The sequence below is a fragment of the Dreissena polymorpha genome, chromosome 13 (genome assembly GCF_020536995.1).
Source record: "Dreissena polymorpha isolate Duluth1 chromosome 13, UMN_Dpol_1.0, whole genome shotgun sequence".
Lineage (NCBI taxonomy): Eukaryota > Metazoa > Mollusca > Bivalvia > Myida > Dreissenidae > Dreissena > Dreissena polymorpha.
In genome coordinates this window covers 24,702,594-24,717,545 of record NC_068367.1, presented here as the reverse complement: position 1 = coordinate 24,717,545, position 14,952 = coordinate 24,702,594, and the positions used below count along the sequence as shown (strand labels likewise).

Sequence of the window (14,952 nt, the reverse complement as noted above, 5' to 3'; positions counted from 1 at the left end):
ATACTTTTTATCTTTGTAATAATATAATTCAACAAAATAATACATTCTTGTCATCATATAAGTTATTGTTATTTGTATTTACATGCGTTTTTATAGCACACATAAAACGTTTATACGAAGTATATAATAATTAAGGGTCTATATTTGAAAGTTGTTCACTCCAGTTAAAAATAATACTTTTTTAGGATTGCATCGAAACAAATGTTCACCAAAACTAGTTATAGTTATAAAACTCGCTTCTTCTCTACGAATTATCAGATTAAGGCGTGAGTGCGACTTGTTCATCAAAGTAGATTAATGCAGGCTGCACAGGCTAATCTGGGTCGACACTTTACCCACATGTATTAAGCCCCTTTTTTCCCAAAGCGAGGCTTATTTCAAATACATATTCTCTGACACGAAGTTGTGGAATGTATCGTGTCTTTACTGAAATTTATTCAACACATGCTGCTTGAATTGTTCCGTTCCGTTTGACATCATAATTACCTGTGAGATTTCTTTTAACGACATTTGACGATTAATTGCAAAGCAGATGTGAAAATCATTAACATATATGATCCTTTAATGGTCCTTCTACCAGTTAGTCATACATTTTCGATACGTTGGAAAATATGGCGGCCATGGGCGCGATCATTTTTCCTTTCACTGTTATGACTATATTGATAAATTCCACAATATTATTGTGGGGAAGGTCTACTTGGAATCAAAAACACACACAATTTTGCAGATATGTTCCTTGGTTACCCTTTTTCCTTTGTTACTAAAATTATTCCGATCCGTTGAAAAAAAGTTTCCAGGTATGATTCTACTTGTCTAAATGAGGGCATATTTAAAACTTTAAATCTTTTTAAAGAGATCTGGGTATTATCTCAATATATAGTAGTCTATGGTCGTCTGCATCTTACGTCGCTTGCGTCGAAATCCTGTGAAGCGTTCCTGATACGTGTGTGTATTACATATATTTACTATAATTAGTAACAAAATGACGTCGGGACGTTATTCGCATCTATCCGGTCAATATGAATCATAGGGGCCCGGCACAAAAACAAATCATAAAGATATAAAATATATTTTATATGTCACATATATCTTTTTGTACCGGTACCCTATAATAAAAATAATATTGGCATCTGAAAAGAATCGGATCACGCGGCTTAAACTGAACAAAATGGTGTCCACATTCAGTCTTAGCCAACGGTGATCAATCAAACTAAGCAACAACTCAACGAAGGAATCGAACATAATTATAATGACACGTAGCACATAATTTGGATAATGCAAATATCGATTGAAACTGAACTCTTCTGTACATTAGATTGATGTCTCTTTCTGAGCAGCTAGAACAGGACTCATCAAACAGCAAAATGTATAGTTAAAGACAAACATACCTCGATGACAACTGTAATCCGATGCTTATAATATTAAAATGACACGATGTGCTTATTCCATCCATTAAATTGTATTGCTTTGAACTTACACTTTAAAACGATTGTATCGAATGATATAAACATGTAACAGCTGTAACCAATAACACGATTTGCTCCAAAGTATAGCAATGTAATATTTTGCGTATGTCACGAAGTCGGTAAATATTATAACAACACAATCACAACACAACAACAGCAACGAAATGTTCCTTTCTGCTTAAATGAAAATGAAGCGATCAAAACTATATAATGAATATTAACAAAACAAGAACAATATATCATTAGAGCAAATGTTCTGTCAAAGTTTCATGAAGATTGGAGTATAAATGTGACTTTTAGAGTGTTAACAAGTTTTTGTTATAGCAAAAATAGGAAAAATGCCCGCCCCTGTAGGCCATGTTTTTCAACCAACCATTTTTCGAACTTGTCCAAGATATCATTGAGACAAATCTGCTTAACAAGTTTCATGAAGACCCGACAATAAATGTGGCGTGTAGAGTGTTAACAAGATTTTACTAAAGCCATATAAAGCCATATAAGGAAAAATGACCCGCCCGCTGGCGACCATGATTTTCAACCAACCGGAACCATTTACGAACTCGTCCAAGATCTCATAGGACAAAAATTCCGATCACGTTTCATGAAAATTGGACAATAAATGTCGCTTCTAGAATGTTAACAATGTTTCACTATAGCCGTATAATGCCATATTAGGAAAAATGTCCGGCCCCTGGCGGCCTTGTTTTACAAGCAACTGCCAAACTTGTCCAAGATATCATTGAGACAAATCTTCTAACCAAGTTTCATGAAGACCAGACAATAAATGTGCCCTCTAGGGTGTTAACAATGTTTAACTATAGTCAAATATAGCTTTTTAAGGAAAATGTCCTGTCCCCTGGCGGTCTTGTTTGTCAAGCAACTGCCGAACTGGAACCATTTTCGAACTCATCCAAGACATCATGGGAACACATCTTCTGACCAAGTTTCATGATGATCGGACTATTAATGTGGCCTCTAGATTATTAACAAGGCTTTACTATATCCATATAAAGAACCCCGCCCTCTGGCGCCTATGTTTTTCAGCCAACCGGTACCATTTTCGAGCTCGTCCAAGATATCATTGATACAAATCTTCTAGCCAAATTTCACGAAAAGCGGACAATAAATGGGGCCTCTAGAGCGTTAACAAGGTTTAACTATAGCCATATATGGAAAAAAAGCCCAGCCCCCCTGGCGGCAATATTTTTCAACCCACCAAAACAAATTCCAAACTTATCCAAGATTTTATTCCCACAAATGTTCTGACCAAATTTCATGCAGATCGGACAATACAGGTATGCCTCTAGAGTGGTAACAAGGCAAATGTTGACGCCGCAAAACGCACGACGGACAAAAGGCGATCACAAAATATCATCATTGTGCTCAGGTGAGCAAAAATGCTTAGATATAATTTTGACCTTAATTTCCGAATGAAAAGGTCGTTCAGTCTCGTAAATAGTATCGATGTAAGTATATCGTTTAATAAAACAAGAGCATAAATAGATGTCTAGCCTATTTATATAGGTTGTTTGCAATATTTCACCACTTTTTTTCATGAATGTGTACTTATTCTTTAAAGTGTAGACTTTTAGATTTTCATTCAGTCAACTGTTCCTTTAACATTTACTTCAGCAGAAACTCCCCTGTATCTTGCCAATGGACTTGTAACGCCGTCGGCGCTCTCGTTTAGCATCTGTTGTCGACGATAAATATACGCTACCGCTAAATAGCAATCAAGAATTTACATGCTGTTGCATTATTATCGAAAAATCGCACTTTGGTAATTCAAATTTAGTGATAAAAGTATTTTGTAAAAATAAAAATGAACAATAATGTGTTCAAAATAGATAAGGAGGGGTTCATTCTTTAAACGAAAAATTTCGCATCCGTCTCTGTTTTAAACAAAACTTGAAAGCTGCTGATCAGTTTCCTTCAAAACTGATTTGAGGTGATAAGTTCTTTAAACTTATTTAAAGTGTCGCACTTTTGTGTTCTTTTTTCTGTCAGTTTTTTTCCCTTTCTCATTTAATGTCAGTCTTTAGACCCTCCCTTATTACTCCCTTTTAGGCTTCAATTGATTTGAGGTTATGCCAGTACCATCTGGGAGCTTTGTCCGAACCGGAGAAGCTGATGATCTCCCCTATTAAAGCTTAGGATTAAAGAGTGAGTTTCAAGGTCGGGTGTGCTCCAGGCCACCGACCCTTTTGTGTTGGGGTAGAGATCCCCGGGCACCCTGGAAGTCTTTGGCAACATTGCTGACCGGGAAGGTGCTGTTGGTTGACCCCTTCGGCTTTGGCGGGTTTGGACGCGGCTTCTCCGTGTCGGACGCCCCCCAGATATGACATCTGATTTTTAAGTATAATCTTTTATGTATGTTTCTCACTGTGATTCTACAATGTGATTCATGAATTAACGTTTACTCTGCATTCCCATGTAATTTCTTAACTTTGTGTTTCTATGCTTAATTTTTATATTGTTATGTTTGTTAATTAAGTCGGTCAAAAGCTATGCATAGCTTATGTTTATAATGTTTGTATATCGTACCGACACTAAATAAATATTGATTTGATTTTGATTTGGTTGGAGTTACAATGTATGTGTCATGATTGCACGGTTAACAAGGTGGCTATGTTGTTTTAATATCACCATTCATTTTTTTTTTGTATATTGTTTCTTCGTAGTTTTTATTCAAAGGATAATATATATTATGTTTCCTTTTATTGAGCTGTAACCAAAAGGCTCCGAGCACATCATTAGAGTTTTAACATCTACAAATTTCTCATTTTGAATAACTTACATGTATGTATGAGTTTAACTATCTGAAACAGCAAATTAGTGTGATCTCAAAATGATATTCTGCGTTATTGATTGACTGTATTAACAAAATACAAATGCGCACCGTATATTTGCATGTCATTTTAATTTTCTTAAATTAATTAAATGTGTTTGACAAAAAAATTAAAGGCAGCGATTTATTGAGTTTAAATACATGGTTAAGTTAAGCACCCTTAATGGTCTTATCTTAAACCAAAGAATCGTTTGTTGTTGCTTTTTTTCGCTCGAATGGTCATTTCTTACGCAGAATTAAATCGGATCACTTAAGTTACGTCAACATATTTTTGTCCATATATCTATGAACTAACATGTTCATTGATAGATTTTTCGTTTCAACATATGATCTGTTGATTAATTTATTTAACATGTATAATGAATCATCACATTAATGTGATTTCATACCAGCTGTGACATAAAACACTAGCAGATAAACGTAAAATTCATTGTTTAAAATGTGCATATGTGGCATGCTTTACCGATCTGAAATTCTTACATTAAAGGGGCCTTTTCACAGAGTTTGGCATGAATTTTAAGTTTGTCTTCAAATGCTTTATATTGATAAATGTAAACATATGATCTTAAAAGCTCCAGTATAAAATTCAAGAATACAATTTAAAAAAAAAGTATCCCTAAACAGAGCTCGAACCACTGACCCCTGGAGTAAAATTCTACCCACATAGACCACTCGGCCATCAATTCTCATACAATGCATGATGTATTTAATAATTTATATAAACAATCCTCGTAGTTTCACAAAATATAACGACAACAACAGAACTCTCCAAATTATTAAATCGTTTCGCGTTGCAACGCTTTATAATTTTCAGGTTTTTAAATCGTCAAAAGATACATAATTATAATGGCTATTTTATAGCATGGTGATGTTTAGTATTAATGTTTCCTTACAAATATCATAACTAAAAAAATGTGCGAACCTGAAACAACTTTTTTTAAGTTTGTCAATTTACCAAAACGTGAAAACCTCCATCTTTTTATTTCGCTTCATTTTTTTTTCAACACTTATATACACGACATTTATTGTACTTGTGACCTCTCATGAGTTTACTGTTGTGTATATGTTCATGTATATAATGGTTTTCCTCCGCAAATGTTTTTATTTACGCTTGTGTTCTTATTGTTTATAACAGATTATTATCCCCACGTTTTTCGAAGAAAAAGTGGGGATATTGTGGTGATGTGCGTCCGTCCGTCCGTCCGTCCTGGACAACTGCTCCTCCTACACTATAAGCCCCAAAACCTTGAAACTTACATACATGGTAGCTATGAGCATATGTGCGACGGTGACAGTGACGGAATTTTAATCTGACCCCTGGGTCAAAAGTTATGGGGGTTGGGGCAGGGCCGGGTCAGAGATTTTCACTCATTTTTATGTTATTTTTCATTAAATTCTTCATTTCTGCCCCGATTTACTTCAAATTGATACTGAGCCTCTCTTATGACAATGCGGTCAATCTCAACTATGCATGGACCCATTACCAACCCTGGGGTGCCCCGGCCAGATAGGCCACGCCCACCCAAAATTGCCTTTTACTATAACTTCTTCATTTCTACACCGATTCACTTCAAATTGATACTGAACCTCTCTTATAACAATACGGTCAATCTCAGCTATGCGATGCCCCATTACCAACCCTAGGACACCCCGCCTACATAGGCCACGCCCACATAGGCCACGCCCACCCAAAATTGCCTTTTACTATAATTTCTTCATTTCTACACCGATTCACTTCAAATTGATACTGAACCTCTCTTATGACAATACGGTCAATTTCAGCTGTGCATGGCCCCATTACCAACCCTGGGGCGCCCCGCCCACATAGGCCACGCCCACATAGGCCACGCCCATCCAAAATTGTCTTTTACTATAATTTCTTCATTTCTACACCGATTCACTTCAAATTGATACTGAACCTCTCTTTTGACAAAACAGTTAATCTCAACTATGCATGAACCCATTACCAACCCTGGGGCGCCCCGCCCACATAGGCCACGCCCACCCAAAATTGCCTTTTACTATAATTTCTTCATTTCTACACCGATTCACTTCAAATTGATACTGAACCTCTTTTCTGACAATACAGTCAATCTCAACTATGCATGGTCCCATTACCAACCCTGGGGCGCCCCTGGGTCAAACATGCGACGCGGGGATACGCGTCGGCCTCTGCCGCGCCATTTCTAGTTTTAAACATGCAGTTATTTAAAGCCACTTTAATAAATCACAACATGTATGTTATATCGAGCTTCATACTGCCGGTATTCGTACATAGCCGCATAAGTGTGAAGTGATCTTTATTCGGTTCGTGCTAAGCCCCAATAGTGTATATAAGGCTATATTTGTTTCGTGCTAAGCCTCGATAGTTTATATAAGGCTATATTCGGTTCATGCTTAGCCTCGGAAGCGTTTAACAAGCTATATTCGGCTCGTGCTAAGCATCAGTAGTGTATATTGAGCTGCATTCGGTTCGTGCTAAGCCTCGAAAGTGTGTATTGATCTGCATTCGGTTCGTGAAAGCCTCAGTATAGTAAAATAAGCTATATTCGCTTCGTGCTAAGACTTTGTGGTGTATATTGAGCTATATTCGGTCGTGCTAATCCACAAAAGTGTATATTGAGCTATATTCGGTTCTTGCTAAGCTAACACAGTGTACATTAAGCTATATTCGGTTCGTGCTAAGCCTCGATAGTGTATATTGAGCTATTTTCGGTTTGCGCAAGACGCAATAGTGTATATTGAACTATATTCGGTTCGTGCTAAGCCTCGATAGTGTATATTAATCTGCATTCGGTTCGTGCAAAGCGTCGATTGTGTATACTAAGCTATATTCGGTTCGTGCTACGCCTCGATCATTTATATTGAGCTATATTCGGTTTGTGTATATCGAGTTAAATTTCGGTTTGTGCTAAGCCTCAGTAGTGTATATTGAGCTATATTCGGTTCGTGCTAAGCCTCGATAGTTTATGTTGATCTGCATTCGGTTCGTGAAAAGCCTCGGTAGTGTATATTTAGCTATATTCGGTTCGTGCTAATCCTCGATAGTGTATATTGAGCTATTTTCGGTTCTTGCTAAGCTAACATAGTGTATATTGGGCTATTGAGCTATATTCGGTTAGTGCTATGGCTCGAAAGTGTATATTGAGCGATATTAGGTTCGTGCTACGCCTTGATATAGTATATTAGGCTATTTTCGGTTCATGCTAAGCCTCGGTAGTGTATAACAGGCTATATTCGGCTCGTGCTAAGCCTCCGTAGTGTATAATAGGCTATATTCGGTTCGTGCTATGCCTCGATAGTGTATATTGAGCGATATTAGGGTCGTGCTAAGCCTTGATAGTTTATATTAGGCTAGATTCGGTTCATGCTAAGCCTCGGTAGTGTATTACATGCTATATTCGGCTCGTACTAAGCCTCGGTAGTGTATATTGAGCTATATTCGGTTCGTGCTAAGCCTCGATAGTGTATATTGATCTGCATTCGGTTCGTGAAAAGCCTCGGTATAGTATAATAAGCTATATTCGGTTCGTGCTAAGCCTTTGTAGTGAATACTGAGCTATATTCGGTCGTGCTAAGCGTCGATAGTGTATTTTGAGCTATATGCGGTTCTTGCTAAGCTAACATAGTGTATATTGAGCTATATTCGGTTCGTTCTAAGCCTCGATAGTGTATATTGAGCTATTTTCAGGGCCGGATTAAGCACTAGGCTAACAAGGCTGCAGCCTTGAGCCCCCGATTGATAAGGGGCCCCCAACGGCAGGCTAGTTTCCCAATGTATGATCTTTCTTTATTACGTCATTTAACGACTCTCGGGATTGCAGTATACTTGTTCTGTGTGATTTTACCAGTTTCCCGATGTATATCGAATTGTAACCGTTTAGTTCGCTTACATTTACTGATATCAATTTTCTTTCTGTGTTGAATATCCATTCAGAACAATTAGTTTCTCTCTTTATGATACGACTTGCCCGTATGGTCATGATAACATCTGGGCATGTTCACGCCGGGTATGCGGATACTTTGATAACAGATGGCACTTCGATACCAGATAACAACAAAAGCCACACGCGAGAGTTGAGTTCTTCAGCTTTTTTGCATTTATGTTCTGTTCATTTGGTTTCCAGACACGTAACATTGTTTGGTCGATACATGGTATAGTAATTCGTATTGCGGAGCAAGACAGTCGTGAAAAAACCGGTGGATCATAATAAAAAGAGATAAAATTTCATCGATAATCGGCATGAAGTCGATGATCAGTACGTATTTTAACAAAATAAAAATACTTGGAAATAAATCAAGAACGTGCCAACTAATCGAAATAAAAGATCAAAATGACCACTAATGTTAAAACATGTTAAATTGTAGTTGAAAAGCGTATTTGAGGAAATTCAAATGTCGGATTCCAAATTTTCATGGACACTTCTTTTACCGATCATCTCAAAGACAATGGCATTTCGATTCCAGATAACTCGACACTTTTTACCAGATATAACACACTCTATTTAGTGAATCAGAAATGCAGAATTCGCTGTGGAATACTGCTATAGTAAGCAGGCAATACATAAAAATGTATGTACTGACGTAAATTAAAAACGAATCACCGAAACATGTTCTTATCCCTTTGGAATATGATAATACAAGGGAAAGGGAAGTGTAAAACTCAATATAAAGGGAGTTTTCCAATCTCTTTTAAATTTTGTGGCTACGCATTATCGTCTTCATAGTGCGATTCTATTGATCACCAATGGCAAAGGATTATGAGGTGTATTGGCCGCTTTAAGACCCCTTGCTCCCCTTATCTAGAGTCCTGCTATAAGTTCAATTGAACACAGTCGTGTTGATCCACGTGATCCCTTGTGTTTTCAATTCTCTTAATCTCAATTTACCACTTAAAAATTTTTATTATTTAGACAATTATTCTCGGTCGTCACTTGAAATATATTACTTCAGAAATAAGCATTTAAATCTTATTTTAAATTTGCACTTATAATATTAATTATATATATTAATAGTAATACGATTTTTGAAAACAAACAACGTCATTGGTTTTATTTTACATGTGTATGTAATTACGTTTCGCATAGATTCCCAATGAGTCGGGCTTGACAATGCAAATTGATTCGTTCTTCAAAATGTTTGGTAAGAATAGCCATAATATACATAAATGCATTTCAGGTAGAAGATACAACTTAGTTATCAGAGTGCCCAATTTGTTGAAAGTCTCTGTTATCCGAAGTGCCCTATATCGGGAATCAAAGTATCCGCAACTTCATAAATACCACCTATTAAAACATGCTCTATCTTCGTTTATATTTTATTGAATACTATCAAAATTTCAGTATTTGAAGCACAGTGATTACTCTACATGGTGGAATATCAAACGATTTCTTGCAATATTTCTAAGTAGTTATATTTTGATGGAATGTTTACTGTTCATCCAGTTTATGCTGTTTCCGACCGAATTTTCTATTGTTTGCGGAAAAATCTACCATTCTTCCGCGATGGTTTGCTTTTCAATAGAAAAGGATACACCATTTATAAACTGGACCAAGCGTCTTGTCTAAAAAACTAATCTGTATGATATAACTTTAAACAAGAGGGCCTGAAAGGCCCAAAGTCGCTCACCTGAGATAACAAGATATTATTGGGATAAATATGCTGACCAAGTTTCACGAAGATCGGAAAATAAATGTGGCCTCTAGAGTGTTAACAAGGTTTTACTATAGCCATATAAGGAAAAATGCCCCCTGGCAGCCATGTTTTTCAACCAACCGGCATCATTTTTGACCTCATCCAAGATATTATCGGGATTATCTTCTAACCAAGTATCATGAAGATCGGACAGTAAATGTGGCCTCTAGAGTGTTAACAAGGTTATACTATAGCCATATAAGGAAAAATGCCCCGCCCCTTGGAAGCCATTTTTTTTAAAGCAACCAAAACCATTTTTGAACTCATCCAAGATATCATTGGGACAAATCTTCTGACCAAGTTTCATGATGATCGGAAAACAAATGCGACCTCTAGAGTGTTAACAAGGTTTTACTATAGCCATATAAGGAAAATAGCCCCGCCCCTGTGGTGGCCATGTTTTTCAACCAATCGGCATCATTTTTGAACTCGTCCAAGATATTATTGGGATAAATCTTCTGACCGAGTTTCATGAAGATCGGACTATAAATGTGGCCTCTAGAGTGTTAACAAGATTTTACTATAGCCTTATATAGCCATATAAGGAAAAATGCCCCGCCCCTTGGCGACTATGTTATTCAAGCAAACGCAACCATTTTCAAACTCATCTAAGATATCATAAAGAAAAATCTTCTGACCATATTTCATCAAGATTGGACAATAAATGTGGCCTCTCGAGTGTTAACAAGGTTTTACTAAAGCCATATAGGAAAAATGCCCCGCCCCCTGGCGGCCATGTTTTTCAACCAACCGGCATCACTTTCGAACTCGTCCAAGATATTATGTGGCCTATAGAGTGTTAACAAGATTTTACTATAGCCATATAAGGAAAAATGCCCCGCCCCTTGGCAGCCATGTTTTTCAAGCAAACGTAACCATTTTCGAACTCATCCAAGATATCATTGAAACCAATCTTCTGACCAAATTTCATGAAGATTGGACAATCAATGTGGCCTCTAGAGAGTGAACAAGGCAAATGTTGACGTCGCACAACGGACAAAGCACGACGGACAAAAGGCGATCGCAAAAGCTCACCATGAGCACGTTGTGCTCAGGTGAGCTAAAAAAACTGATCAACTTACCACTCGCGCGTGGCTTTTGTTGTTGTCTGATATCGAAGTACCATCTGTTATCTAAGTATCCGCATACCCAGCGTGATGTTTGACGACATTGGAGAGAAGGCCAAAGCGTTTGTTGCAATCACCGAATATAAGGATGCGAATAAGGCTAAGAAATGGCGGAAACTATTTCGTGACGAGAGTACGACACCAGCTGCAAAAACGGAGCTAAGAGAACGCGACCATTTTCAAATTCGCATATACTACAGCATAGTTGATTGTCTCACTGTTGAACTTTGCAAGCGGTTGAGCGCATATTCTGGTCTTCGCAAACTATTTGGTTTCATACCAGAGTTTGAGTCTCTCACATTGGATGGTCTACGGAAATGATCTAGTGGAGTCTTATCCAGATGACTTTGAGGCGTCTTCTGTTGACGAGTTCGTTCATTTCAAAACCATCTTAGAAGCGAACCAAGACAGAACCATCACCCACATGAGTGAACTGCTGAAGTTAGATGGAGGTCAACTACAGACAACTTTTCCAAACGTTTCCATCGCTGTTAGCATATACTTAACAATTTCAGTTAATAACTTTCAAGGTAGGGGGTCAGTTTCAACATTATCACGCATGATAAACTATCTTTGGAACACCGTGAGTCAGACAAGGTTGACAGCATTGAGGCTAGTGTATATTAAATGTAAATTTCTCCGAGAACTATACTTTAAACAGCTAATCAATGACGTTGGCCAGCTGAAGTGTCGTAGAATAGACTTTTAGGCTAGAATCTGTTACATATAACATGTATGTTCAGTTTAGTTAATAAAATAGTAATAAATTGTGAAACTCGTTTTGCTATATACTGTATATAATGCAACTGTCAACTGTGTTCAAACGCAAGTTTTCTGATCTGTGTAGTTGTAGTATCAAGTATGATTTTCAATATACAAAAGGGGACCAGAGGGGAGGGGGCCCCTTTAACATGCGCAGCCTTGGGTCCAAAACCAGCTTAATCCGGCCCTGGCTATTTTCGGTTCGCGCTAAGCCTCAATAGTGTATTTTGAACTATTTTCGGTTCGCGCTAAGCCTCGATAGTGTATTTTGAACTATTTTCGGTTCGTGCTAAGCTTCGATAGTGTACTCGGTATTGAGATATAATACATACCTTACTAAATATAGTAACACATTTTTTCATGTCATTATCACCATTGCGGGGTCATTATAAATAATCGGCCCGCAGAATGTGTGCGCTTGACGTTCAACTGGAAAAAATGGTGTCCACATTCTGTCTTAGATACAAATCAACGAAATAATCAATTATAATTAAATTATTTAATGACAGGTAGCACGCAATTCGGATAATACAAATATCGATTGAAACTGAAATTCTGCTACACATTAGATTGATGCCTTTTTTTGAGCTTGATCAGGATTTACCAAACAGCAAAATTTAAAAAGTAAAATACACACTTACCGCTATGACAACTTTAATCCGATGCTTATAATAATACAATTACAACGATGTGCAATCCCTTTTATGTTCTTCTATCCGTTTTTCTATATTTATTTTGAATCACACTTTTTAAACGATTGTATCGAATGCTAACCACTGTCACCAAAACACGATTTACAAAATCGAATGACTTGTTGGAGCGATTACAAGAATTTTATCAAAGCTTCCAATTATGCACGACACATGCACAATCCGAAATACTTTTTTGGTTTTCGTTCGATGCTTCAAAAATAAATCATATAAACCTTTCACGTCCGAATAGCTAAAACTAGTGTTTTTCGTCACAGATATTACGTCACAGAAATACGTTATAAATGTCGTAATCAATTGAACGTAAAAAACAGTACGGAAAGCTGGTTCTGTAATAAATTTTAGAGAAAGAACAAAACAAAGATAAACAAAACAAGGTAAGATATGTATTATAGACGTTAAAACACGGCTGAGCCGGGCCGGGCAGTGATAATCGGTCCCAGGTCGCAAACGGCCCTCGGGCCGTTATGCTCCCTGCGGGCCGATTATCACTGCCCGGCCCGGCTCAGCCGTGTGTTATCCTCTAAATAAAAACTATGTGCAATCCGTTTTCTGTTATGCTATCCGTTTATCTATATTTATTTTGAATCACACTTTTTAAACGATTGTAGCGAATCATAACCCCTGTCTCCAATAACACGATTTACAAAATCGAATGACTTGTCGGAGAGATTGCATGAATTTTATCAAAGCTTCCAATTATGCACGACAAATGCACAATCCGAAATACGTTTGTGTTTTTGTTCCATGCTACAAAAATATTTAATATAAACCTTTCACGTTCGCATAGTTAAAGTAGTGTTTTTCGTCACAGAACTTACGTCACAGAAATACGTCATAAATTGCGTAATCAATTGAATGAAAATACCAGAACGGAAAGCCGGTTCTGTAACAAATTTTAGAGAAAAAACAAAACAAAGATAAACAAAACAAAGTTGGATATATATTATAGACGTTAATAAAGCCCGCCGTGTATTATCCTCTACATATTCGGTTCGTGCTAAGATAGTGTATATTCAGCTGTATTCGGTTCGTGCTAAGCCTCTATAGTGAATATTGAGCTTTATTCGGTTCGTGCCACGCCTCGATAGTTTATTATTGAGCTTTATTCGGTTTGTGCCAAGCCTCGATAGTGTATATTGAGCTATATCCGGTTCATGCTAAGCATCGATAGTGTTTATTCAGTTACTTAATATTCGTCCAAAGCCTCAAAAATGTTTATTGAGCTATATTCGGTTCGTGCTAAGCCTTGAAAATGAATATTGAGAAATATTATTTTCATACAAATCTTTGATAATGTATATTGAGCTGTATTTGGTTCGTCCTAAGCCTCGACTGGGTATATTGAGCTATATTATGTTCGTTCCAAAAGGATAGTGTATTTTGAACGATATTATGTTCTTGACAAACGTAAATTATGTATATTGAGCTTTATTCAGTTCGTGAAAAGCGTTTTATAAATAAATTTCGTTAAATGCATCAAATTATTCAGTAAAACAACTTGCGTGAACTAAACACCGTTTAAGTTAATTCTACCTAAAGGTAATTAAATGAACATTGGTTTATATTACAGAATCTCAATTATATATATGTGTCTCTACGCTCATCAGTTACATTTATGACTCGTGGAGGAGTTAAACAATCTACAAATGGTTACACGGCTAAGAATAACATCTAACATTTACAAAACGACACTTACAAACACGTAAACAAATGCGCAATTTATTTTTCTTATTCGATTCAGTTCTTTACAAAAATTGACTAACGCAATGCAGTCCTATGTTCAGAGCAAATACAAACACGTATAACGTATTAGCCTTTCTGTGCAAATAAGGTCTCGACGTCGGCACTCCCAGGTTAGCCTTATTGGTCGAGAGCAGTTAAATGTATGAGTATATTACAGTATGTCAAAAATGACAATATACCAGGGGAGTGTTATATTAACAACGAAACACATTTGAAAGAACGAAATACCATGTTCAGCTAAAACATCAGATAGGCAAGCACCCACGCACACTTTAGTGTAAGCTCACAGTATTTAATTGTGTTTTCATATTAGTATCATTCCAAGTACAGATAATCCAATACAATAAAATCACAGCTTACTTCACAAGTTTTAAAACACCGTTTATCATTTTACCAATACCGTCGAAGACTTCATGAAATTTAGTTTCGCACATAAAAGCTGGCGTTGTGACAATTTTATGTTTCATATCTGTGTGCGATTCCTGTCACATAGTTAAGGCAATAATCATTTGAATAATGCTGAATAATGCTAACTAAAAACATACTCAATAAATCTTAACCGAGAAAAAGGCAAAAATATGGTTGTAGGTCTTGTTATT

At 36.8% G+C, this 14,952-nt stretch overlaps 1 protein-coding gene across 2 annotated transcripts in view; it reads right to left on the bottom strand.

The window, feature by feature from the left end:
* Nucleotides 1-14,313: 14,313 nt before the first annotated feature.
* LOC127856373 (ES1 protein homolog, mitochondrial-like) overlaps nt 14,314-14,952 on the bottom strand; it is a 43,122-nt gene continuing 42,483 nt past the window's right edge. For both annotated transcript variants that reach the window (XM_052392519.1, XM_052392518.1), the window contains one exon: nt 14,314-14,835. In XM_052392519.1, the coding sequence (XP_052248479.1) occupies nt 14,710-14,835 (126 nt within the window). In that variant the 3' untranslated portion in view covers nt 14,314-14,709. The remainder of the gene's footprint in view (nt 14,836-14,952) is intronic.